Raw genomic sequence first — 27,593 nt, forward strand, 5'->3', positions numbered from 1 at the left:
CAAGTTGTAACAGTTTAGATCTGGAAGCATGTAAAATTAGAACAGTTTAGATCTGGAAATGTCAAGTTAGAATAGTATAAATCTGGAAGCATGATATGTTGTAACAGTTTAGATCTGGAAGCATTTCAGGTTAGAACAGTACGGATCTGGAAGCATTTCAGGTTAAAACAGTTTAGATCTGGAAGCATGTCAGGTTAAAACAGTTTAGATCTGGAAGCATGTCAGATTAGAATAGTATAAATCTGGAAGCATGTCAGGTTAAAACAATTTAGATCTGGAAGCATGTCAGGTTAGAACAGTTTAGATCTGGAAGCATGTCAGGTTCTTATATTTGTCAATAAATGTTCTGATAATTTTGGAAAGTAAAAGCATAAATATTTTTAAATTAATATCTGAAGAAAAAAAAATGTTTTTTTTTCTATGTACAAAAAATATTTTTGCAATTTGATAAATACATTTAATAGTTTTAGCCCTGCTAAAAAAAATAGCATGTCAGATTTTTTACATTTACAATATTTAAGGATTCTTGTCCACTGATTCGACCTGCATTGCTGGTGTTTGTGTAACTGATCAGACCTTTGCCGAGGCAACTCATGAACCAGGAATATCATTCGTAGCAGCTAAGTACGTAGAGAAACTACAGATAAGAACTCACATTTACGTTTTCATTAAATTTGTTCTGAAAAGATAAGAAAATGTGAATTCTAAAATACAGAATTTGGACAATGTTTCCCTCATTAATTAAGACTTTTCTTCATCTATAAACTATTAAATATTTATAACCATCAAAATATGAAGTTCGTGATTTTTGATGAAAAGGAATTGAGTCTATACCACGAACTCAAATTTTAAAGTATTATATCTTTGCAACATTTTCTGTTCTGAATTTGTAGCTTTAAAAATAAAAATCTATTGTTTAGAAATCCACAAAATCCACCAATTGATTGAACCCGCTTTAAATAGTTCAAACATGATTGTTCAGGTTTGATGGAATCCTTGGAATGGGTTTCCCTCAGATATCCGTCCTTGGAGTCACACCTGTCTTTAACAATATGATCGATCAGGTAAAATAAAATCGAGTGATTATTTTTTTAATTTAAACGACTTTATAAAATTAAGTGATCCATTGATTTAAAAATGGAGTAAACGTTTAAGAATTCAAAGAAAGATTGATTTAAAAATGTAGTTGATGAGAAACAAGATTTCGTTCGTCTTTCCAATCGTAAAAGAAATTCATGGAGTTTCATCAGAGAAATAAATAGAGGATATTATACTCTACTAAATACTCTAATAGACCGACATTCCCAATATTGTGAATTTTCTGAAATTCTTTAACTGAAATTTAATTTGTAAAACTGTAAAAACTCAAATTACAATAATTTTTAATTCGCTAGAAAAGATACAATAAATTGTCAAATCAAGAATGCATGATATCATTATTAATTATCTTCTGTTTGAAAATTGTTTACGTCAATCGTGGTTTCTCTGTAATAAAAAAATGAATCTCGCAATTCTTATTTGGTAATTTTCTCTTACAGGGTGTTAAAATTAACCAAACACTTCACACTATTTTCTATCGGAGGCTTAATTTTACCCGATCACAAATGAAACTAATATCACAATGTCTCTATGGGATGTTAGGACTATATGCTCTGAATAAATGCTCGCTGTGTTTTGACGATGGAAATGCCAATTTACGTTGATGAAACGTAGGCTTAGACAATTTATATAAACATTAAGTGAGTTTAATTTTAAAATGCAAGTAGTTTAACCACTTGATTAAAGATCAACTTATTTAATCAAATGGATCTGTGTCCACTGCACCATTGCATTGTGTCATGCACCCTTGGACCAGTTAAATCAACAGTCGTCTAATTGTTTCATAATTTTACGGGTCCCACTGTATGAACCAAACAAATTTAACAAATCTTTTTCTAGGGATCCTGAAGCTGAAATTGGAGGCGAGCTTATCCTTGGAGGTTCTGATCCTAACTTCTTCACTGGAAATATGACTTATGTTCCAGTTCAGAGGCAAGGATATTGGGAGATTAAGGTATAATAATAATAATAATAATAATAATAATGATAATAATAAAAATAATGATAATAATAATAATAATAATATTGGATAATCTGTAAAGTAGTTAAAAATTAAGCTTAATAATAATTCTGTTTTAACAATGCGTGATTATTTAAAAATGCTAATTAAGATATTTAAAGTCCTAATTAATCCATCGCCATACATTAGAAAATCCTGTTTACTAATTAGTGGGGAAAATGAATATATATTGAGTTAAGAAAAACAAAAAGATCCTTTATGATGGAATAATCGAACCAACGTAAACGCGTAATTCTAAAAGACTATTAGCTATCTATATATATATACTGAAAATTCAAACCAGTCTAGTCGTGGTAACAGTACAGGAATGCCATTAATTAGAATGCATTAATATAGGATATATTTGCGTATTTTCTTGAAACTGTACATTTTAGATGGACAGCATAGAATCCAATAATGTCGCCATTGGTTGCGAGGGAAGTTGTACAGCTATTGTTGACACAGGTAACACAATATCATTATAAATCTGATTTTTTTACCTACTATACTACTGCACAGGTATTGGTCCAGGGGGAGGCGGTTAAGCACTTGCTGAGGCCTGAAAACCCATTGGAAACCATAGATTTGGTTGATTTAGGGGGGCCCCAATAACCACCGCCCTGTGTACGCCTCTGGAGTGAATACTGTGTATAGGCACATAGTTTTGCTTGTCATTCATTCTTTCTTTCAATTTCTTTAAAGATTATATCTTTGCACTGTAACCTTTGTCATTTATCAGAAACAATTTAAAATAAGAAGAAACTTTTCTTAATTCAGGCACAATAGCAAAAAACTTACTCAAGAAATCAAAATACAAAGCTGGGATCCAAATTCTAAGGTTTTTAGAAAAATGGAAATGGAAAAACACAATTTGCGATTTTAAAAATGATTTTATAATAATTTGTATGCTGACTAACGGTCAATATAATTCCAAAGGTAATCCAAAAATGGCATCACACGAAAATGGCTGTTTGGGACGGAAAATGAAGTTTTTAGATAAAATAATAAACAAACCCAATCAAGTATCTACTATTGTTAAGGTTCCAGTCTATTGGTTGGACCAACTGCACAGACAGACGCCATTAACGAAATGATTGGTAAGTAAAGTTAGTTTATTCTATTTAAAAATTATGATTGGTATACAAATGTAGTATATATGCTTTAACAAAATTATGATTGGTTTACAAGTGTAGTATATAAGCTTTAACAAAATTATGATTGGTTTACAAATGTAGTATATTAGTTTACAAAATTATGATTGGTTTACAAATGTAGTATATGCATTTTGTACTGCAGTAAAATTATGATTGGGATACAAATGCAGTGTAACTTTTAACAAAATAATTTTCGGTATGTAAATCCAGTTGGTCTACAATAAAGTTATGATTGATATACAAATGTGAATAAGCTTTTCCCAGTTGGGCTATTTTGGTTTAATTTCTCCCCCCCCCACCCCTTATGATTTTGTCCTTAGAGTTGAGAGAGGGGAGATCGAGTGTGATATTGTCCTTAGTCCAATTTTTCAAGGCCTGCGCATTTAAAAAAATTAGACCTTTTACTTTAATGTTAAAGGTGCAAGGAAGGATTTAAAAAGATAAAAAATTAGTCAGAAAAATAATTATTTTTAATTTTGACAAATATTAGCATGCGACACATGTTATTACATCCATTTCTCAAGGGATTTTTAAATATAAAATTTTTTGCCCTGTGGCCTACTGTTACTAAAAAAACCGATTAAATAATGTCTATGCAAAGGTATCATATCTTTCTGCCAGAATTCTAAACGATTTTCTCCGGTCATAGATATCTTTGAAAAATAACACAAATACTAATAAATCGCTAATATGCTAATTCATTTACCACGAAATTACCCAAATAAGTGAACGGTTCCTTTAAATAATACAAAAATAGTTTTAATTTGTTTTGTTTTTAAGTTGTTGGAAAACAATTTAAAAAGATACAAGTGCCAGAAAGAAAAATACTTTCCTTTATATAACTTTTTCACTACAGTTAAAGGGGCGTTTTACGCTACTTTAGCTTGATTCTGCGCTTTTTCATCTATTTCAGCATAATTCCAATCAATTAAACAATATATTTTTATATTATCTTCCAGGGGTAACAAAATCAATAAACATTGATGAATTATCAAACGCTTATTTTACATTTTTCATTTAAGTTTAATTTTATTACAGGATAATTTAGAAATTTAAGGTAAGCAAATAACAAGTAATGTAACAATCAATTTTAAAAATTTGCTTTTTTTTCTTCCTTCTTCCAATATTCTTAATGTGGATATATTTTATTATTAGATAAAACCTGTTGGAGCTTATTAGAAACATTAATGATTAACCAAATAAAAAAACACTTACAAGATTAAGAAAAAGCAAGTGAAAAAAAGAGAAAGATTAGAAAGTATTCGTAAACTAAAAAAGTATTAATAGATTATCAATTACAGTAGGTGGCAACAGAGAAATGGACCAATTATACATGACGTCACAAGTGTTAAATATAACAAGGAAGACAACATTGTCTCCCAGGACACATACAACTGTTGACACTTGTGACGTAATAATACAGCTGCACTTAGTGAGAGTGTTCAAATATTGCGTTGCCCTCTTTTGTACTTGGCAATCTATTTGGAAAAGTATAAGAATAGAATTAAAATATGATGTATAATCAAGACTTAAGAAACACAAAACAAAATAAATTAAGACTAAGCTTAAACATTGTGTTCTATAATATTATTTACATATTTATTTTTATTCTTTAGCTTGATGTGCAAAGAAAAACATAAAATAGTTTAAAATTTCAATATGTCAGATTTTCCAATTGACAATGACAATTTTTCTATTTTTACTATCTTGTTGGACTTTACGTTGCTTGAATATTGCATTATGCTCAAGGTTTTGAATGAAATAGATAATATCTTGAGATATTGTATTTTACTATAGGGGGAATTAAAGATGGTATTAATATCCCTATTTTCCATCATAGCTTTTTCAGTATATTTGGAGACTACTAGAAAATACTTTTTGCGTCGTAATTTACTATTACTAGTTAGTTGTTCATGAACAGGTTAAGAAAATTAACTCAAAGATATATTTTTTTTACACAAACGTCTTTAATGGCAAACCCGGATGTTTTTGTATGACATTATTGTTAAATCATGCAATTGGAAGTGTTTCATCTAATAGGTGGGGGAGGGGGAGGGGGGGCTTTATGTAGCTCAATCAGAATCAAAAGCTATAGCTCAGAACTTAGGATGGCACATCTATTTATTCAGAAATACATGAATAACAGTTTGATTTTGAACATTCAAATCGCAGATACATATTTGTTTTATCCACATGCAATTCATTTTTTAAAAAACACAAGTTTTTTATTTTTACTGACAATAAATTCCATATTTGTGGTAGGAAAACTTTAGGAAATTGTTTTAATACTTTTCCTATTGGTCTTTCTAATCTTAAGCATTTTGTTCGGTTTTGATGAGACAAAGCACAAAACATATCGTTGAACGATTTAGGAAGTCGTTCATTGAAGTATTTGTACATAAAAATTGAACCTTTCAATTGAAGAATATTAATGCAGTTTCAAAATATTTAGTTTGCCAAAAAGTGAAATTGTATGCGCTTTTAAACTTGAATTTGAAACTGCTCTTATACCCTTTTTTGAACATTATCAATATTCTCGATTTTTATATTCTTAAAAGCACCCCCGACATGTTATTCCGAATTCCATGTGACTTTTTAAAAGTGTATTGTAAATAGTTTTACTTATTTTTAAAGGTAGTATATTTTTTACGGTATAAAGAGCAAAGTATGAACTAGATAACTTTTTATTCAGTTTACTAAGATGATAATCCCATGAGAGATGTTCATCTAGGTGTAATCCTACAAATTTAAAAAACTTTTCTTCACTATCTTCCCCACTTCTATTAATTCCTACTCCACCAATCCTAACATCTGGTAAAGTGGCAGATATGTTCATGCTTCTCTTTCTATACATTATATACTATATATTTTTAACGTTTGATACTAGTTTATTACTTTTGAATAAAAGTGCTGCCTTACTAAGTTCAATATTGGATCTATCAATAAGATCAAATTGACTAATATCTGACATAAACAATCCTGTATCATCCGCAAACAGGGATGTAAAAAATTAGTTGCTTTTGCTATATCATTTATTTAAATAAAGAAACAGAAGACGTCCTAAAACAGATCCTTGAACCATGTATGTAAACAATAGGCGGGTGTCGGTGATTGTCTGTGTAGAAAGGTAAAGTTGGAGAAATTGTTTGGTTTGGATTTTGGCCGGTAAAGACGACATGACGTGAGAGTGGGGCTAGGAGATAGGTTTATGGTCAACAATGTTTTTAGTTGTGCCTCTAAATCCATAATGTTCAAGTTTATTTTGCAAACTATCATAATCTACAGTATCAAATGCTTTTTTTAGGTCAAGAAATATTCCCAATAAGTAATCAGGACTATTTGTTTCATTTAGACAAGAATATATTTTATCTAGAATTTGCAAAATTGGCTGTTCGGTATCATGCCCAGGTCTAAATCCATACTGATGAGAGTAGAGTAACTTATACTTGTTAAGATATCTCAATATCTGTTGTGCAATAATTTTTTCTAAAAGTTTAGAAAAGGAAGAAAGACGACTTAGAGGCCTGTAATTTGTAAATTTGGATTTGGAACCAGATTTGAACCACTGGAACCACCAAGGCATAACTGATCTATAATGGGCGTTTATATTCCTTAAATTTGGCCAGGTTTCCAGGTGTAGGCGTTTTAATTTTTACAGACTCGAGTTTGTTTTTGGATTTTCTAGACAATAACAAAACATCATGTATTAATACAAGAGAAATTGCTATTGCATACGCACCGCCTCCCATCCCAAAAACAGTAAATTTTTCTCATTAATAGCTGAAGAAAATTATTTTCAGGTGGACTAGAGGTTATCCCTGGCACAGGTCAATACTGGATTGTTTGTGATAAAATCGACCAGCTTCCAGATATTGATTTTGTTATTGCTGGCAAAACTTTTACACTTACCGGCCAAGACTACGTTCTTCAGGTTAGTTATGATTAACCACAAAATGTGGGGGGGGGAGGGGGGTATATCACATTCATAACATCCGGACTTATTTAAAAAAGTAATTTAAAGGATGTTTCGTAAAAGCCTGCTGATTAGGGTGTAAGACGGTCAAACACTTCATGATTTTTGAACCCTCTTTAACTTGTCCTAATGGTCCTGACCTTTCACACTCTAAATCAAGAAACAAAAGTTGAGATATTTTTGATTAGGACAACAGTCCCTTTTTTATTTGATTTGTCGTTTAGATAACCCAGCAAGGACAAACTCAGTGTATTTCTGGATTTATGGGTCTTGATGTTCCCATGGGACCTTGGTGGATCCTTGGAGATGTTTTTATTGGTAAGTTATATTTTTAGTGAAGGAAGGGTGAGTATTTTTCGAATTATATTTTAAATACAAATTTCATAGAAAATTCATTGGAATTCTTAAAATATTTAATAACAAGTTTAATACTTTCTGATTTGCCATATAAAATATTTATTTGTGTTACAGAAAACTGAAAAAAATATTTTACACTCCACAAATTCACAATCTTTTTTTTATTTCAAGTTAGATTTGTAAATGTCAAATTGCAAAGCAGTGGGGAACCTCAAACTGCAACAAACTGCAACAAACTGCAACAAACTGCAACAAACTGCAACAAACTGCAACAAACTGCACCAAACTGCAACAAACTGCAACCTGTAGACTCCTCAATTCTTATTAATCATACTATTAACGCTTGACAGATCAAAAGTTGACACCAGCAGGGTGCAAAGATACAGGGATTAGGCAATTGTGTTCAGCTTCTTTCGATTAATATCATTTATTTATTGCTTTTTTTAGGAAAATTTTATTCTGAGTTTGACATGGGAAACTCTAGAGTTGGATTTGCTGATGCTGTTCAGTAAACTTGTATTCTTGTATTTTCCCAATTCTAATCTATTCAAAATAACAACAAAAATACATATTTCATCGCAAAATATAAATTATTAACTAGAAAACCATATTAAAAGATTGTTTGGATGCAGAACGTAAAACTAAAAGTTAATCATTTAAGAATAACATATTTGCTCATTTGTAATATTAAACTTGCCATATGTAAAGTAAAGTATACAGATGTTGAATATGGACATTAGTTGTGTGAGTTAGAAAATGTGTTAACTGTGAGTTGTAACACAAAAATTGTTCTCCCTGCAGAGTAACATGGATACGTGGTATATCGAGTCGACCAATTCGATAAATCATTTGCTATCAAACCAATAACCCAATTTTATCCTATTCCTTTCTATCCAACCCACCCAACCAACCCTATTCTATCCTATACCTTCTCCCATCCTAGCCAACCCATCCAACCCTATTCTATCCTACACCTTCTCCCATCCTAGCCAACCCATCCAACCCTATTCTATCCTACACCTTCTCTCATCCTAGCCAACCCATCTAACCCAATTCTATCCCACACCTTCTCCCATCCTAGCCAACTCACCCAAAACTATTCTCTCCTATATTATCCTCTCAACCCTATTCTCTCCTATATTATCCTCCCAACCCTATTCTCTTCAATATTATCCTCCCAACCCTATTCTCTCCTATATTATCCTCTCAACCCTATTCTCTCCTATATAATCCTCCCAACCCTATTCTCTCCTATATTATCCCCCCAACCCTATTCTCTCCTATATTATCCTCCCAACCCTATTCTCTCCTATATTATCCTCACAACCCTATTCTCTCCTATATTATCCTCCCAACCCTATTCTCTCCTATATTATCCTCCCAACCCTATTCTCTCCTATATTATCCTCCCAACCCTATTCTCTCCTATATTATCCTCTCAACCCTATTCTCTTCTATATTATCCTCCCAACCCTATTCTCTTCTATATTATCCTCACAACCCTATTCTCTCGATTCTCTCTTTCTTTCTCTTGTTCTCTCTCTCTCCAAAAATCTCGGTGAAAATCCCAGTTTCTGAATGGTATTCTAGGAGTGTGGAGCAAGATGTGCAAGAATTCAAACATAAAAATATTAAAATATTGCAATAACGCAATAGAATGGACCTTCTCAAGTCTTTACATAAACTTTTTTTTTTGCTCAACACTTAAAAAAAAAAGAAAAAAAATAGAACAAAATTACAATTTTAGCATTTTAACTATTGTAAAGGCCACTTCCAGTTATTGTTATCTGTTAGTGTTTTTACTCTTTTTACTGAAGGGACTTTACTGTGACTTTTATTACATTTGATCAATAATGCCAAAATGTCTCTCTTCATCTTTGTCAATAATTGAGTTTCAAGTTTCAATGACAACCCTGAAAAGTTTAATAGTTTTAAATTACAAACAAATACGCGATTTAATCTTAATTGAAGATTAGTTGATTATTGTTTTCAATTTACTTATCGTTTAGACAAAGTAATGACTATTGAGCATATTTGAATTATTTTTGAAGCTCTTAAAGGTATTTTTCGTCTTTAAAAACACACAAAGATGTTCCTGTTAGCCATAGCGTTCAAAACAAAAACAAAAATATGAATTCAGAAAACAGTGGCCGAATTTAAAGAATTTGAGCGGCGGTTTATATTTAAGCCGCGGTTTAAATATGGTTGGTTCCACTTAAAATTGTATCAAATGTTTCAAGATTTAAGCCGGCGCTAAATTTAAACCGGGTTTTGGCGGATTTTGGCGGATTTAAACCGCGGCTTAAATTCTTTAAATTCCATCTCAGGTTTTTCAAGTAAATGTTGCGGATTTTTCGATACTTCTTGTTCATTTTCTTAGATCAATAAGTAAATTTGGAACATTTTAGAGCAGTGGTTTTGTGTTATTAGAAATATAAATAACTAGGCTTTTAGGGCACTTCATGTCCCCTTTTCTATTTTTAAATTTAGCTTTGAAATCCTTGCTTTTTAGTGGCCATTTCTTTTTTTAAAATTCGGTGATGGTGATGGGCCAAACCTCTATAGAGTAGATGTTAGTTCAACACTTTATTGAAATAAAGGAGTTGAGTCATTGACACAAACTCTGATTTTCAGATTCCTATATCTCTGCAACCGAATGTCGTAGACTTTAGATATTTCAAACTATGAATTTTGTTGCATCAAATTATCTTAGTTTGAAATATCAAAAGTCTACAACATCAGGTTCCATATATATAGGGATTTGAAAATTTGAGTTTGTGGCAAAGACTCAATTCCTTTCTCTATGGGTTGACATTGATCCTCGTCAGTTCTAACGATAAATAACCAACCAAATCGACAATCGAAAATGTTAACCGCAAACACAGAAATAAACAATCAAAAAAGATTATTTAATAAAAATCAAATGGATAAAAGGGAAACGAACTCAGGTCATGAGATGGAAAAAAGATCATTTGCAAATATTAACTTTTTAAAGAATGTTTTAGGACAATTATTATTCCTTGAGATTGTTTCTGTCATGGATTAAAAACAAACATCCTGTTTATATTTGTGGGGGTGGGTGTCGATCTAATTAACGAACTTTTACGTAAACGGGGGGGGGGGCGGCTTGTTTAAGGAGGGATAATAAAACCTTTTAAAGAATTGGAAATAAACAATACTTGTTTTTTTAAGTGCTGAATTACAGTTTACAATTAAATAAGAACTTTTTTTTCTGTTCATTCCTCTATATGTTCAGTCATAAAATCTTAGATTTTATGACTGACTTATTTCATATATGTAAAATTCAATTTTTCGTACCGTGTTATTTCTGTTTAAATTTTAAAAAGGCCAATTTTTTTCAATTTTGATAATTCATTTACCTTCCCTGAGCCCTCGATTTAAAAACTTTGACTAGAGCCGTAATTCCTTGAACCAGACTTTAAGACCCAACTCTGACGACAGCTTGTGTCACGTGATTGACAGTTGCGAGATCTTAGACTCGACTTATGAGTTAGGCCCAATGAAAATAAAACCAACAATTGGTTGGTTTTAGTGGAGAATAAGGCTCAATGTTGAGTCTTGTTTGATGATGCCAAAGTTTTTGGCGAAATATATTGAGAAGAAAATGATATAATTCTAGTGCTAGAGAGTAGGGTTGGGATTTGTTTAAAAACGATCTAAAGTATTGTTTTCATAAAAACCCGGAATCCGTCAATTCCTACCATGAAAATCCGTCAAATAAAATATTAAACCAGTTTTTTTAAAACTCAACTCCAAGGTTATAATGCAAGAAAAGTTATTTCAGAGGTGTACGCATCTTTTGTACTTCAGTGTCTCTGTGCGGTAATGTATAAACACAAGAAAGATGTTGAAGCCTGACATGGGATCCATCTTTCACTGAAAAATCAATGAAATATTCTGGTCATAGGAAACTATTATGAGAATTATCAAAATTATCAAAATTAATTGATTTTATCCTCCTCGGATACTAAACAAAAACTGATGCATCTAATTTTGTTTATAAATTCCTCCCAGAGATAACTGGTTTCAATATGTACGCAGAGTTTATACGCAACTGCAACAAACTTTCCTTGCATTATAACCTTGCTCTGTGGAAAAAAAGATGCAGCTTGAATCTGAAAGCTTAAGGCCAAACGACAGCTTAGACCTGAGTCGTATATTCTTGAATTTTTATAATCGCCAGCTCTGGGGTCATCTGAGCTGCCTTAAAATAATGGATTTTTTTTATTTGACACAGACAGACAGTCAGACAAACATACAGGCAAAATATATATATGATTAGGGCATTATTTATAGTGCTTTGAAATAGGTGAAATCTTTGTTCTTAAGTTGATTAGATGTTATCATAAAACAAGACATTAATCTATATGTTGCGTACAGCCGGCCAAACCGATTGGGTTGAAATGTTTTGTAGATACTCATGGGTGGCCGGGGGTTGTCATAGGCTAAAAAATCGATTATTTCCCAATACTTGTGCAAAGAGTGAGGGATGAAGGCGGCAATAAGCTACAACATTTTCTCCTTCCAAGCCACATATTATCTTTTCTGTATTGGTTGGTTGCCGGAAGACAAAAAAGCTAATGTGGCATGGAAGATAAAAATGTTATAGCTCATGCCGACGCAATAAAAGATAAAAAATGTCTATTGATTCGCAAAGTAAGTCTTTAAAAAATTAAAATAGTCATTTACGATAAAATATGTACAAGAAAGTTTTTCAAAAATCTTATATCATGAAAATATTTCATAACTAATTATATTTGTATTCTTGAGAAGAAGCAATGTCAGACATAGTTATGTTATTGTTTCTGGAATAAAATAATCATAACATTTTCTATAAAAAAATATATATTTAAAAATTTACTTACAGTGCAGTGGGGCCTATACAAATGTGGAATAATCAGCAGCTTATAAAATCAACTTATAAAGTGAAATGGCTCTGTGTACACTGCACAGTTTATATTCACTGGAAAAATTAAAAAATTGAATTAAATAACAAATATTTAATATTTGTATATCCTCTTACAAATATTGTTAAAAAAAAAATAAAAAAAATATTGTTAAATCAAAGATAAAAAAAATGCTTCGACGCATTCGTAAATAGCTGATATTTCATAATATTTTGTATTTTTCATGATCTGAGAGTTACTTTTGACAACATTTATTCCTGTTTCGAGGATTTTTGATAATGAAGACGACATTTTCATATTTTCCAGGAATGTTCGAAAATCCAGCGCCAGCGAAAATTATTTTAAAAAAACAAAATAAAAAATTAGCGATTAAAAATTGACATAAAAAACACCCTATAAAAATATCTCCGTGTAATTATTTTGATTTCAGAAAATCTAAGATGGGTCGAATGATAATTCGTGCAAATTTGAATGCTCCTGATTACCAAATATCATCGGAAACTGTCAGGAACCATTCTTAAAACATTCTAAATCATTTTTTCTAAACTTATACTCTATCGCTTAAAATGAGTTAATATGTTGACTAACAAATATGTTTTTCCCCCAAAATTCACCCCTATTTTATTATCCTCCTAAGTTTCTAACCCTTAAATGTCATAAAGGGCACTGAATTGAACTAAAGGTAACTGAATACTTTCCTCAAACTCTAGTTTTCAACCCTCTACACCCTATGAACAAATATTGAACTATGCAGACGCCGTTCAACCACTTCTCCAGTGCGCCGGTTCAAACTAAAGAGACGTGGTTTAACTACGTCTACGCAGTTCAACTAGGTTTCTTCATCAAATCTGATTTAAATGGATTTGAATGGATTTGCATGGATTTGGATTGATTTGAATGGATTTAAATGGATTTGTATTGCCTAGTGAGAGTATGAAAGAACTTCAGAAGATATTTCGTCTTGTTCTTAATCCTGATTCTACATACTTCATACCTAATAAATACATTATGAACAGGTGGAAATGATAATACACATTGCAAAGATTGATAAGAATACAGATAGAACACTAGATTTCGTATTTTCAAGATTTTGGGATTTTTCGTTCACAATAATCCTCAAGCAGAAGCCCAAAGGAGTTACGCGCATGCCGCGTTAAATTACAAGACAGGGAGAGAGAGCATGTGCTTGACTCCTTTGGGACATATTTCCTGCTTTATAGTGCTAAAATGTACATGTAAAGGCTTCAGAAAAGCATAAGTGAGTTGGAGTGGTAAATTAAAGGCCCAAGGCGTTGCAACACTTCAAAGTCGACCCTGTCTTAAAAATTGATATAAGCAGACTGAATCTATGTGAATTCCAAAGATTTAACAGTTTCAAATGATCAAATTGTTAGAAATATATTTAATTGAATATTATGCTCCCAGACCTTCCATGCTCTCTCACACTTTAAGATATCGATATCCTATTAAGGATATAAATGGCTTTTCCTACCAAAAAAATGAATTTATAATACATTTATATTTTATTCTCGTGTTTAGTAAAACTTATGATTTGTTTTAATGTACAATCTGAATATAGAAAGTAATGTTTAATACAGGGTTACCTTCATTGGATCAGACTTCGAAGACGACTTTATTCAGCCTTGTTTCTAACATTGATGGTTCCCTATAGCTTTACTTGACCTTGTAGGTTTCTTAAAAAATATTTAGCACACCAATAAAATTCTGTTATTATGGCTCGAAGTTCTAATTAAGCCTTACCTTGCATGCGACAGAACTGCAACTACCAGAAATCGGCTCTAACGAAAATTAATTTCAGTATTGCAATCATTCTATGATATATATCCCGACCCAGAGGCGTAAATGTAAAAAGTGATGTAAAGGTCGTCTAAAAGAATTGCAGAACTCCTCGAAGCGTCGAATTTTTCAAAAGTATCCGATCGTCATTAAGATCTCATACTTTAATGGTAACCCTGTAATGTATACATACTATTTCGTAGGCTTCTGGAGTGCGCTAAGCTATTTTCTCTAGAGGTATATTTTGAATTATTAGTCAACACATTTTGATAAAACAATATGGTTTTGCAAAACCTCAAAATGTACGATGTAAAAATGTTTAGATTTGTTTATAAACATATGTTAGCCTTTTATGATGATGCAAACATGTCAGTACGTCACGAAGCTATTTACTTTGTAGTTAGAATTTAAATAGAATTGAAGAAGACGACCTACGAATTTGTCGTCTTTTTTGAGACACGCTTTTTATTTGCTTTTATTTCAGCCTGAGCCGCCTGGAGTTTGCCCATTGGTTTTTGATTCATGGTGAGTTTTGTATTTTACCGTCAGAGACATGTAAAGTGTTGAAAATGTCGTCTTCTTGATCTTTTTTGATTAGACGCGTTTATTGTATTTAAAACCAATGTTTTGAGTGAATGTTTGTTTTCTTTCTTTTGTCGCTTGCACATTGCTTTAAATGTCCAGCTGGCTCTTTTAAGAAATAGTTCAGATGCAAATTACGTTTATAATTAAAAGAGGACGAAATATATATTGTCAGAGATATCTCAGTTACAAAAATAAACTACGTGCTGACTATAATCAGAGCCCGCGATTTAAAAAAAAACTTGGGAAAATACGGCTCGGTCTTATTTTCCACAGAGCTGAGTTCAAAAACCGGTTTAATTGGCAGATTTCATGGTAAAAATTGACTCATTCCGTCAATGTTACAATTTGTTTCTTTATGTTTTGACTGCATAAGGGTGTATGCAGTCAAAAAAATTACAGAGTAAACTTGCCCGTCTTCACTGTTCATCTTGCGGAGACATTATAGACACATCTTTACAGCCATAACCGTTTTCATGAAATAAACACTAGTAGACATAATAGTATTATGGCTTTTGAAATTAGGTATTACAATGCTAATTCATAACAAAGACGATATCGAATTCGACACTGAATTCCCATGTTTATTGGACACCCTCCTGTATTCAATGGAAATGTTTCATAGAATCAAAATCTCTAAAAGGTTTGAAAAGAAAGTTCGATGTCTGTTTTTAGGTCCTGTTTCAGAGCAACTCCCCAAAATACAGTTCAGTACTCGTCATGTCCCCAGATATATCAGCTGAATTATAGGAAAAGTGTGAAAAAATTTAAATTGTAGAAGTATATTTTGTACAAAACATTTTATTATCTATGTTAGCATTATTTTTTTATTAAATTTAAAGTGACAGTTTACGGAATTAGGAATACATGGCATGTCCTCTTTCCAAAGGTACCCTGAACAAATTTGTCTGATCATCGATTTTTCTTCTGTGAGCGCAAAGAGGATGCAAAAAAAGGGCAAAAAAAGGGCAAAAAAGGGCAAAAAAGGGCAAAAAAGCTTGAAAAAGCTTAATTAAATCCGTAAAAAGGATGGAAAGCTGGAAAAAAGGGCAAAAAAGGGCAAAAAAGGGCAAAAAAGGGCAAAAAAGCTTAATTAAATCCGTGAAAAGAATGGAAAGCTGGAAGAAGTGACGATACAATATCTAGTGTATACTCGTATACATTTTTCGGAGCAAATTATTAGCGATATGTTAGACATTTCAGTCATCCTTGATCATATACGATTTAAAGGTTACTGTTGTGAATTGGACATACCTCTTATGTTAGACATGTTAATATGAGGATATTTTCCATACTGTAGGGAGGAAAACTTAGCTGAGAAGTTTTGTACAAGTAATGGTAAGTTACACAACACCGTATTTAAAGAAGGGAGGGGGGAGGGGGAAGGGAGAAAGAAACCAGAATTTTTTTGTTTATATAAGAAAAGTTGTTTTCTTGGTCATTTTATAACATGGGATGTTAAGTTCAAATTTTAGGTGAGTAAATATTAAATGTAGAAAAGAAAAAGAAACTAAAAACCAAAATATTAGTATTAAATATTTTAATGGAAAGATGACAACTGCAGCATTGTAAAGTGTAAAGTAATGTTAAAGGAATAAAAAAAGTTTTAAGATTAAATTTTTTAACGAGGATATATATATTATATATATATATTATATATATATTATATATATATTTATTTTTTATTCTTTAGTGATTTTCTTTTCTTTGTTAATGGTGTCCTCAACTTGATTTTTTTCTTTATCTTATCAAAAGTAGATCTTTGGTTGGAACTCTTGTATTGTGGATATCGAGATCAGTGCTTGGTTTCGATGTGGTTAATCTGCAAATTGATATCCAGTAAAGGGTTGAAGGGAGCTTGATCGATCATGGGAGGAATTAGAGATTAAACATTGATCTTCAAAATAAAAGTGACCACAACGGATATCGATATCAAGTGATCGGAATTATGAGTTTCTACAAAAGTTCCCAAGTAAAGGTTTAATCTGTTATTTTAATCTTTTTTTTAAAGAAAATCAACTCTTCACAATACCATAGAAAAACAAAGGGTTAGCTATTATTAAAAAAATTAAGTTTACATAAATTTAAATCGATTCGCTAAAATGTATTTTATTCATAGCAATATCTCCTTAATATCACCTGACTTATGTCACATGAACATGACATTAAAAATATCCTTCATGTATATTGGGACACACTTATATCTTGCACAGAATACTCTTTTAAATACTTAATTTTTTATTTCAATTTTAATTAATTTAGGTTTTATCTTTATTGCAAAAGAATTTTAAGAAAGCCAAATGTAAAAAAATCGTCAAATAAAGGGACCGCCTTTGTAATTTAAAGTAAACCTTTGATTAAAAAGGGACGTGTCTGATTCACAAAAGTACCTTTTAAACCTTTATATCACGCCCCTCTGCCCCTTTAGTAAAAGTAAATTCAACCTATATGAAGCATAAAGCCGGACCGCGTCAACCTTGTTGCATCGGTTAGTTCAGTCCATAGAGCTAGGTACTGTACAAACTGGGACCGGAAAGGTTGACCCGGCTCAAAAATAATATTGTGTAATATATCGTCTTTTTCTTCTTCTTAAAAAGTTAAGAATTTCGAAGATTAAAGGGACTGTTAAGATAAAATGCAAAAGTTAATGGGCTGAAGCCTAAATATTTTAGGAGTTGATCGCGACAAAGATTAGTTCTATCTGATGTCCCCGTCGCGGGAAATTGATAAAATTGGGTGAAAGTTATACAAAAAGTTTTAAACAGATCATATTCAGCAAATACGGAACAGACCTGAAAATTTGGATAACCCAGGGGTGCCTAAAAAGTGTAGGTACGCTCCTACTCCTATTTTTATTTAAATATAATACTGATTCATGTGTCATAGATATAATTGACAATATAATTGTTACGTCTGTATCATTAGCAAGAATTTCCACCAATGACAGTGCAATATAAATTTCTAATCTATAACCGGATACATTTGCTGAAAGCATACTTTTGTCTCACAAAGTTGGTATAATATTGTCTCACAAAGTTGGTATAATATTGTCTCACAAAGTTGGTATAATATTGTCTCACAAAGTTGGTATAATATTGTCGCAGAAAGTTGGTATAATATTGTCGCAGAAAGTTGGTATAATATTGTCGCAGAAAGTTGGTATAATATTGTCGCAGAAAGACAGCTTCTCCTTCGCTCAATTTTGTTTTGTTGTAACTTCTACATTAGGCATCGCATTTGTTACGCTGTAACTTGTATAAATTAGGCATTTGTTATTACGCTTTAACTTGTACATTAGGTATTTTTGTTACGCTGTAACTTGTACATTGGGCATCATTAATATTGGATCTCAGCCAACCGCTCACCTGTGCATTAATGTGTAAAAAATTTAAAATGGTCCGTACGGTTCCAATCTGACAATAACATGTCGGAGAAATCACTACATTGGCCCCATAAATAAAAAATTCAAAATACTTTATGTTACACTGTATACATCATTTTCTTGGAAATTCTCTGAGAGAAAAAAAAATAGTCCATACTGTAGGACCTGGATTAAATTGAAAGATTAGTTTTATTGGTACCGTGGTTGAATTTTTAAAACTAATGTCAGTCTCTATGGAATCCTGGTTAAATTTGAAGGACTAATTCTAGTCCATATTTAATGACCGGGAAAAACTTGAAGGGTTGAATGCCACATTTAGAGACCTGGTTAAATGAGAAAAACAAATTTTAGTCCATTTTTTAAGACTTAGAAAAACTTGGAAACCCAATTCTAGTCCATATTTCTAAGACTTTGAAAAACTTGAAATACTAAATTCTAGTCCCTATTTAGGAACCTGGTGGATTCACCCTGTATCTAATAGAACCTGGAGTAACTATACAGGGTGTGTAGACCAAGCAGATTATAGGTTAGCGCTTTCATATTCTTAAACATCCACCCCCTCACTCCGGTACCTTCAAGCATAATTAGAAAACCCCTCTCGACCACAAATGTATTTATCTTTTAAAAAACGCAAATAGATTTTCTTTGTTAACTTTTGGAAAAAATAAACTTCTTATTTGTTTAAAGGTTCAAATTCAAAGAAACAAACTATTCTCTCACCAAACTCATATTTTCTAATCCCTTTGAATTTGTAACCTGATGGTGTAAACCTTTGAAATTTCAAACTTTGACTTCGTGAATAATGTGCAGACCCATAACAGAATTCAGGGTTTGAAGTACCAAAGTTAAATTATGGTTTATATAGATTTAAAAACAATGATGGTTTCTTTTTTTTGGGCACAAAGTTTTAAAAAATAGATAACTTTAATTAAATTAATTTAGTAATTTTATGAAAAAAATATCCAATAACAAAACCATCAACAAATATAACATCAAAATACAAATTTAAAAATACCAAAAAAAAATATTTTAACTATAACAAATAAGCATGCTTTCCTTCAAAATTATATGTTAACCCTATCCCGATTGAGCTAATTTTGTCTAATATAGATGTCGAAAAAATGTTCAAAAATTAATATTTTTACTTTTAACGAATATTAACATATGACACATGTTATAATATCCATTTTAAAGGCCTTTTCAAATATAATATAAGCCCTGTAGCTTAATTAATGAAAAAGTTATTAACCATTTATGATTTTTTTAAATACTAACCCGCAGTTTGACCATTCTCCACCCTACCCTATGCACAAAAAATAATATTTTATTGCAAAATTTGTAAACAACTATGATGAAGTTTTAGCGTTCTAATGTAAGCCATTTTTAAGTTATTTAGAATAAACCACAGGGGGGGAAACACCCCCCCCCCCAACCATGATAGGGTTAAAGAGTTTCAGGTTGTCTTTACAACATCATCCTTTTGTAGGTAACCCTGAACCATTTAAGAAATCTGTTCCTATACCATGCAGCAAAATAATTTGTTATAGAATTCATGCTTTTCATTAGATATATCCTAATATAATGAAAACAGATTTTTGAAACTATATTTTATTATCAGGTTCAGAACAATTATGACTTCAATAAGTTTGACAGGTAGGAAAAAAAGAAATAACAAATATAAAGCATGAAAATAAACCTTCTCTCTAAAATTAATAGGTAATAGCTTTTAAGAATCAATACTATTTTTGTTTCTTTATTACTTTTCTAACAATAAAGTTTATATATTTTTACATTTATATATGATATTAAGTTTAGTTAAGAAAAGAATATATTATAGTGAGAGCTTATTGCTTTGTTCAAATTTTTTACTTGATCTAAATTGAAGGAAACATTGAGTACATTGCATTGTTAAAATCATACCTCTAAAATAATCAAATAAATCAAAATCTGTTTAAAATAAAACAAAAATTGCTAAAATAGATGCAGAAAAGTCTCAAAAAAATAAAATCAATAGTTTAAATGTAATTTCACAGTATATTTTGATGTATATAATTTAAAGTGACTTTTCGTTTACAGAGGGACAAATAGGATGTGCAGCGAAAAAGAAAAATCGTTTGGCGATATTTTTCCCGAAATTTTTTTCTCGCTTTTATCGCGAAATTTCGCTTCAATCTGTTTCGCGAAAATAGAAAATGCGAAGATTTCGCGAAAAAAATAATGTGAAAATTCCGTGAAAAAGTAAAGTGAAAATTTCGCGGAAAAAACGGAATTTTTTGTTGATTGGCTCATATAGTCATTGGTAATAATAAAACTTCAAATATTGAGCTATCAGAGGGACATCAGAGTAAAGAATTGCACAAGTTTTTTTGTGCAATTAATGTTGCAGCTTATGGTTTTCGCGGGATTTTTTTCCCCGAAAATATTTTCACGAAATCTTCGCATACGAAAAAAAATTTCGTATCGTTTTCGCATTTTTTCGCTGCATTCATTTTTGTGAAATGCGAACGAAATTTTTTGCATTTTTTCGCGAAACGTTTCTTTCGCTGGAAACCCTACTGTGATATTGTTAGGCTACACTTTTGCATAAAACGTGCTGGGTCGATTCTACAGTGGGTAGTTTGACTGAACAGTACGACTGAATGCATATACAGTACTTACATGTAGTGTAGTACGGTACTGGCACGGATCATGCATTTAATAGACTGAGGTGGATAACCTTCAAAAATTTAAGTGATAAACAAGCTGGAAGATAAAGTAGTTTTAATAAAAAATCGATTTTCAACGAGAAGATGATTGATATATCATTCATTCTTATTCATTCATGATCATATCTGTATGGCTTGTATCTGCAATTTTCAAAATATATCGTTTTTTAACTTTTTCTTTTTTAATGAAAAATAAGAATAATTGTAGGTTTATGGATTTCTCTCATGTTCCTTCTAATTGCTTTGACAGGTATAATGAATTATAAAATGGTCAATGCATTGTAATTTTAACATTTCTTTGTGTAACGAGGAAAATTTGAAAAAAATGAGTTTTTTTCAAAAATATGAGACATAATTCATGGGGAAAAATAAAACATGTTCTAAATCATTTATTATCATAAAAGAAATTTTGAATATATTCCGCCCCAACTTCAACACAAGGAAAATGTCGTTTATTTAATGCGGAGTTATCAATACAACTTTGCGACATCTTAAATCATTTAATATGTATTTTCAGTTCAATTGTGAAAAATAACTTGTTAGATGAAAAAATAGCATAAAACCAAAACGGAACAAATTGCGTCTCTAAAAAGTAACTTTAGTTTAATATCGGTCTTCTAAACTGAATTATAAAACTGAAAATTTATAAAGAGGCCCATTTATAGTCATTAAATGCACATTTAGTCATTATAGGCCCATTTAATCATTAGAGGCTCTTTTAATTATTAAAGGTCCATTTAATCATTAAAGGTCAATTTAATCATTAAAGGTCCATTTAATAATTAAATGCCCATTTAGTCATTACAGGCCCATTTAATCATTAGAGGCTCTTTTAATTATTAAAGGTCCATTTAATCATTAAAGGTCCATTTAATCATTAAAGGTTCATTTAATTATTAAAGGCCCATTTAATCATTAAAGGCCCATTTAATCATTAGAGACCCATTTAGATAATAGAGGTCCATTTAATCATTAGATACCCATTTAATAATTAGAGGTACATTTAATCATTAGAGGCCCATTTAATCATTTAGTTGCTGAAAAGTGACAATTCCTTTAATAGTGTTCACGACCTGTCGATCCTTGCACTGTGGACGAGTGACGATGCACATCAACCTCCTCCTCTCTCTTGCCCTCAGCAACATATTCTGGTTGATCTGGTACTACACCGTCATATTCGAGATCAGGTATATAATCTGGTACTACACCGTCATATTCGAGATCAGGTATATAATCTGCAGTACTTTAAGGAATACACCATCATATTCGAGATCAGGTATATAATCTGGTACTACACCATCATATTCCATATCAGGTATATAATCAAAGAGAATAGAATATATATTAGAGGGGAATTTACTAGAAAAAAGTGTAAAACGGCCATTTTGTTGTACTGTTTTCATACTGCAGGTGTACTTCACATATTTGGGCCCTGGAACAACATTTTATAGAAAATCTAAAATTAATATTAATAGAAAAGCAAATTATGAAATAGGCTGGTTTCATAATTTTTCAATGATTATTTCACATAGACTCTATGCCTTTCACTTTACAAACGATGATTCATTTTATAAAGTTTATTTAACAGTTTAAAAAATTTGAGATTGAAATGGATAGCCTATGGAACATACTGTGTTATTGTACTCAGCTGCATATAACCGAGGGATTTTCTAAATTCCACTCTAATATATATTCTAGTCTCTTTGTATATAATCTACAAGAAAAAACGTTTTTATGAAAGTAGGGATATTTGAATTGGTTCAATTTCTTATCTTTCTGTAAAGTATTGTCATTGACCTTTGCATGCATTGGATATATGAACATCTATGACAACAGACTATAATGCTAATGACTACGCACCCGCTTGCAATATTGATATTTTGCATTTGAACATCCGCTTCTAAGCTGTTGCAAAAATATGGAGTCAACTGTTACGGCCACTGTATATTTTTGCAATAACAAAGAAGCTGAAGCTTCTCTTTGTTGCCAGGATTTGTGTGTTAAAACTGTTTGAAAGCTTGATAGAAATCAAAATTAATCTAAAAAAAGTTGCCTACACTGTATTAATATATATACGACAACGACTAAAAAGTAAAATTGCAGTGTTTGGTCTGAGAATCTAGTCTGGTGCAGAGGGTTACATCTCCTCGTTACATACTTTACAATGACAACATACTTCTGGATGCTTTGCGAAGGAACATATCTTCAGCTTCTACTCATGAACACATTCCAGGTCATATTCATGAACATATTCCAGATCTTATTCATGAACACATTCCAGGTCATGTTTATGAGCATTAAGCATGTAAGCATTAGGCAACCAAAATATCATTAATCAAAATGTATCTGTCTAAAACCTATCTATCTATTTATCTATTAATTTAATAAAGGAATTGAGTCCTTGTCACAATTTCTGATTTTCTAATCTCCATATCTTTGAAACCCAGTGTCATAAGCCTTTGATATTTCAAAATTATATTATTTGATCTAACAGAAGTCATAGTTTGAAATGTCAAAGGTCTGCAACATAACATTGGACTCCAAAGAAATAGGGATTATGAAAGTTAGAGTTTATGACAAAGACTCAATTCCTTTTGTGGATAGGTTGGAAAGAATACGGTTCGGAGTTTGATTTTCCTTGGTTGGGTTTTACCTTCTATCTTCATCATACCCTACGCCAACTATAAACAGGTTTATAGGACACATACAGGGGGACCCACAAGAGATGAGACTTAAGTGACTTTATAATATCTGTACCTTTATATTCATGACTTCCTGAGCTATAAACTTGTTTCTTTCTTTGCCGAATCATTGAATAAGCCCCCCAAAAAAACAATACAATATATTTGAGACAGAAAACTTAATTTAAACTTTGTCAAGTTTTCAAAGTTTCCGGTCGTCTTTGCAGTCTAATCCAATGTGGTTAACCCTGTAGAGATCAAGACAGCTTTATAATGTTGTAAATATCTACAAGACTTTAAAGTGTCGCAACGCCTTGGACTTTGGTTTCACCTAACTAAATCAATTTTCTTTTTGTAGCCCTAGCCATGTTCATTTTAGTGCAGGTTAAAAGTAGTAATTGGAAATATGCTGATTGGTGAGAGTGTTATCAAGTGAGGATTCAAAGGAATTGATTATAAGCCGCAAACTCTAATTTTCTAATCGATATCTTATCAACTTGGTGGCGAAATCCTTATATATAAAATTTTTCATCAAGTAGAATTCATAGTTTACGACATCAAGCTGCAAAGATGTAAGGATTTGAAAATTATAATTTAAGGAAGTTTTTAACCCTATTCCTGCTGGGAGGGGGGGGTCAATTTGCCCCCCCCCTGTAGTTTTTTTTTACATAACTCAAAAAGTATTGGTCTGAGGCTGTTGAAATTTTCTGACTTTTCCTATATACTCAAAGCCTCCCTTTAGGCCTAAAACCGGGCTTAAATACTAACTGCCTGAGTCCTCAGGCACACTGCCTGAATGACTGCTTTTTCCTGTAACAAACTAAATCTTTGTTTTGACCCACTTCCACTTGACAGATTTTGATAAAATTTAGCTTTTTGGAAAGCCTTTGACATAAGGAAACGAATTGCACTAGTTTTGCGAAAAAAAATTGCAAATTTTTTGCAAACAACCTGTCAAAGGAAATTTGCACATTTTTAGTTTTTCTTGATTAAAAATTAGGTTATTTAAAATTTTGCAAAATTTTTTGCATATTTAAAATGGCATGGTCAAGGGCTTTTCTAAAATGTATGATTTTTCATTTTTGGACAAATTTTTTTTTGCAAACATTTTTACTTTATAACTGGATTTGGCGATAAAAAATTCAATTCTTGCAAATTTGCAAATTTTTTTTGCAGATTCTAAGAGTAGAGCACAAGAGCTTTCCAATGATGTATCATTTGTCATATTTGGACATCAAACATGGGGTTTAGAGGGGGGGGGGTCAAATTGACCCCCCCCAGCATATCCTGGTTTTCAAGTACCCCAGCAGAGATAGGGTTAAAGGCAGTGGTTTAAAACAACGACTTTTGTGATTAATCTGGAGAGAAAATTCAAGTTTTATTACATGTTCATGATTTTTCTTTCTGAATATTTATTAAAAAAAAAATAAACAACTTCTGCCATAGTTATAGGTTGAAAATCTAATTATAAGTTGTTTTTTTTCAGTTTTGGACAGTTTTTATGAGAAATGAAAAATATCTTAGAATTTATTTCTTTCTTTATATAAAGTGAAACATAATCATTCATCTTATTTTCAGAACTTGTTTAAATCAACGAATATTCCAATTTATTTATCAATTCATGTTTTTTCTTATTTAAATTGATTTACATTGAGGATTTGACAGAGAAAAGCAGGATATTAAAAAGGAAATCAGTGCATCTTTCAAATGTTTTAAAATAAGATAATAAAACGTTTAGAGAAACCCATCAAAAAATGAATGATTTCTCTGTCAGTTATCATGTTACAAATACAAAATCCCAATAGATGTTTCTAATTAAAAGAAAAAACGAAGCAAACGATCATTGTGGTGTGTAATATTGGTTATCAAACATCTTTGTAAAAAGATTTTTTCGTAATAATGAGAGAAACAAAAAACGTTAGGAAGTTCGAAGAACTTTTTTAAAAGAAAAAAATAATTTTTGATTTAAATAGAAAGCCTGGAACTGCAAAACTCTTAGAAAATATAAAAATTTAATTTTTTGTTTTGTTTGTTCCTTATTTTTAACAATATTCAGTAGAATAAAATGTTTTTAAAGGTAGTTAAACTGAGTATGCAATAATTTGGACAAATTCTTCAGGATTCATTTGAGACATATCAAATTTTTTAAAGATCTGTAAATCCTGAGTTTGAGCGCAAAGTCGACGTTCAAAATAGTACTTTTGGGTGGATACGTTTTAAGACAAAAAATGGAAACAAATTCTACAGTTAACTAATTATTTTAGGAACAGGTTGAGAAAATAAAAATCAACTCTTATATCATCGAAAATAAGTAATCTTATTCAATTATTAGTTTCTATAATCTCTCTTTAATCACAAAGATTGTCTGCAGATTTTCTGGAATTTTTATTAAAAAGACGACATTTACATCATTTGAAGAAATCTGCGAACAAATTCATAAAAAATAAGAAATTCAATAAAATAATGAAAACGAAATAATTAATTCCGACTTCGATTTATTGAGAGATATGTTCCTAAACATCAAATTAGTTTACTATATTTTTCGTCGTCGTTATTTAATTATTTAAAAAAAACAATTCTGAAAAGTACCCACTCAAATTCATGAGTTTAAACGTCGACTTTGCGCTCAAACTCAGCAATTATACAGCGTGAAAACGTTTTATATGTCTCAAATGAATCTTAAAGAATTTGTCCACAACACTGCATACTCAAAATAACTATTTTACATAGCCGGTCTGTCCCTTTTCATACTTGTATTACAAACAAAATAATATTTTAAAATGTATAAAGCAAAAAACTTGAAAAATTTTATTTTTTGGTGATTTCAGTCTAAAAACTTTTTTAAAAATCATTTTTCTTTTTAAGACTTTTGAGAATGAGAACTGCTGGATGGATTACGGAGTGAGCAGATGGTTTCTAGGTATACGAAACATCATTTACTTTGCTTGTCTGTCTGTGTTTTTGTCTGTTTATATGTCTGTTTGTACCTTAAACACGGCTGGACCGATCGGGCCAAAGTTTGTTGTGTCAACACACATGAACCCAGGGTATAGGTTTATATTGTGGAAGATCACATTTTAAATATTTTGAATTGAAAAAGTCGTTCTCTTAACTTTCAATATCCAAGTCTTAACTTATTTTAAAAATTCATTTTATAATATTTAAGGGTATAGCTATTACATCAACTGTAAGCTAAACTTTTTACGTTTTCATCAAAGATTTAAATTTTTTAAAAAATTTTCGCAATTCAATTGTTATCAGAATTAAAATTAAGAATTACATGTGATAATTTTCCAATTTTTTCAATCCAGTCGTTAATAAAATTTCCCATTAATTACTAAAAGGTTCAGTTGATTAAAGAGACTGTAAGCGTAATTTCAAGTGACCCTCCGTGCAAATATGGCAATACCCGATACAAAACGGGTATTGCCATATTAAACGCTTTTCTAGTCAGGAAAAAACTTCGTTATATTCAACATTTTGATCAGATTAAGGTTTCAACAATGTTGTTTTCTTGCAAGGTTATCGTTGTTAATCGGGCATCGGCATCTTTACATGGATAGTCAATTGAAGTAACGTTTACAGTTTTTAAAAAAACCCTCCTACCTGCCATTCAACTGAAGAATGCCTTTTTAATTTTTGGCTCTGTAAGATAAAAAAAATACGTGAGTAAGCGGAATAACATTTTCAGGTTTCATGTCACATTATCGTTATTATTCCCTCCCCCCTCCCCCTTTTAAACTTTATTGATCTTGCAGAGAAAGACCAAATACGAAAAATGAAATATTATTTTTAAAATTATATTTTATTGTTTTGTGAACGCAAGATGCCGATCTTCTTTCAAGGGACTGTCGCCGTCGGTGTATTTTTAAGTGACCCTTCATTAAAAAATAGGGACATGTCAGATTCACAATGGTACACCAAAAACAAAGCATA

The 27,593-nt window shown here is 31.2% G+C and overlaps 2 protein-coding genes across 4 annotated transcripts in view; both read left to right on the forward strand.

Moving 5' to 3' along the window:
- The first annotated feature begins 266 nt into the window (after positions 1 to 266).
- On the forward strand, positions 267 to 8,166 carry LOC111711923 (lysosomal aspartic protease). The gene is made up of 10 exons (XM_023486405.1): positions 267 to 289; positions 522 to 624; positions 983 to 1,064; positions 1,395 to 1,411; positions 1,786 to 2,053; positions 2,494 to 2,563; positions 3,139 to 3,195; positions 7,053 to 7,183; positions 7,450 to 7,543; positions 8,030 to 8,166. Exons 1-10 carry the CDS (start codon positions 283 to 285, stop codon positions 8,092 to 8,094), a joined length of 894 nt encoding a protein of 297 aa, XP_023342173.1. The 5' UTR covers positions 267 to 282; the 3' UTR covers positions 8,095 to 8,166.
- Positions 8,167 to 13,344: 5,178 nt separating this feature from the next.
- LOC111711929 (calcitonin gene-related peptide type 1 receptor) overlaps positions 13,345 to 27,593 on the forward strand; it is a 35,619-nt gene continuing 21,370 nt past the window's right edge. For all 3 annotated transcript variants that reach the window (XR_002767342.1, XR_002767341.1, XM_023486411.1), the window contains exons 1-12: positions 13,345 to 13,526; positions 14,511 to 14,544; positions 14,792 to 14,832; positions 15,565 to 15,639; positions 16,190 to 16,227; positions 18,722 to 18,797; positions 19,890 to 19,924; positions 21,185 to 21,226; positions 22,040 to 22,163; positions 23,080 to 23,209; positions 23,581 to 23,667; positions 26,523 to 26,577. Coding sequence is in view for 1 of the 3 variants with exons in the window: in XM_023486411.1 (XP_023342179.1) it covers positions 13,408 to 13,526; positions 14,511 to 14,544; positions 14,792 to 14,832; positions 15,565 to 15,639; positions 16,190 to 16,227; positions 18,722 to 18,797; positions 19,890 to 19,924; positions 21,185 to 21,226; positions 22,040 to 22,163; positions 23,080 to 23,209; positions 23,581 to 23,667; positions 26,523 to 26,577 (856 nt within the window). In the remaining 2 variants the exon portion in view is untranslated. The remainder of the gene's footprint in view (positions 13,527 to 14,510; positions 14,545 to 14,791; positions 14,833 to 15,564; positions 15,640 to 16,189; positions 16,228 to 18,721; positions 18,798 to 19,889; positions 19,925 to 21,184; positions 21,227 to 22,039; positions 22,164 to 23,079; positions 23,210 to 23,580; positions 23,668 to 26,522; positions 26,578 to 27,593) is intronic.

The sequence above is a fragment of the Eurytemora carolleeae genome, unplaced genomic scaffold (assembly GCF_000591075.1).
Source record: "Eurytemora carolleeae unplaced genomic scaffold, Eaff_2.0 scaffold1222, whole genome shotgun sequence".
NCBI classification, from domain to species: Eukaryota; Metazoa; Arthropoda; class Copepoda; order Calanoida; family Temoridae; genus Eurytemora; species Eurytemora carolleeae.

Bases quoted from the DNA above. Each gene is read 5' to 3' on its own strand.
- LOC111711923 (XM_023486405.1), top strand. The intron at 3,196-7,052 runs GTAAGTAAAGTT...AATTATTTTCAG, and splicing joins CGCCATTAACGAAATGATTG to GTGGACTAGAGGTTATCCCT. The intron at 7,184-7,449 runs GTTAGTTATGAT...TTTGTCGTTTAG, and splicing joins GCCAAGACTACGTTCTTCAG to ATAACCCAGCAAGGACAAAC.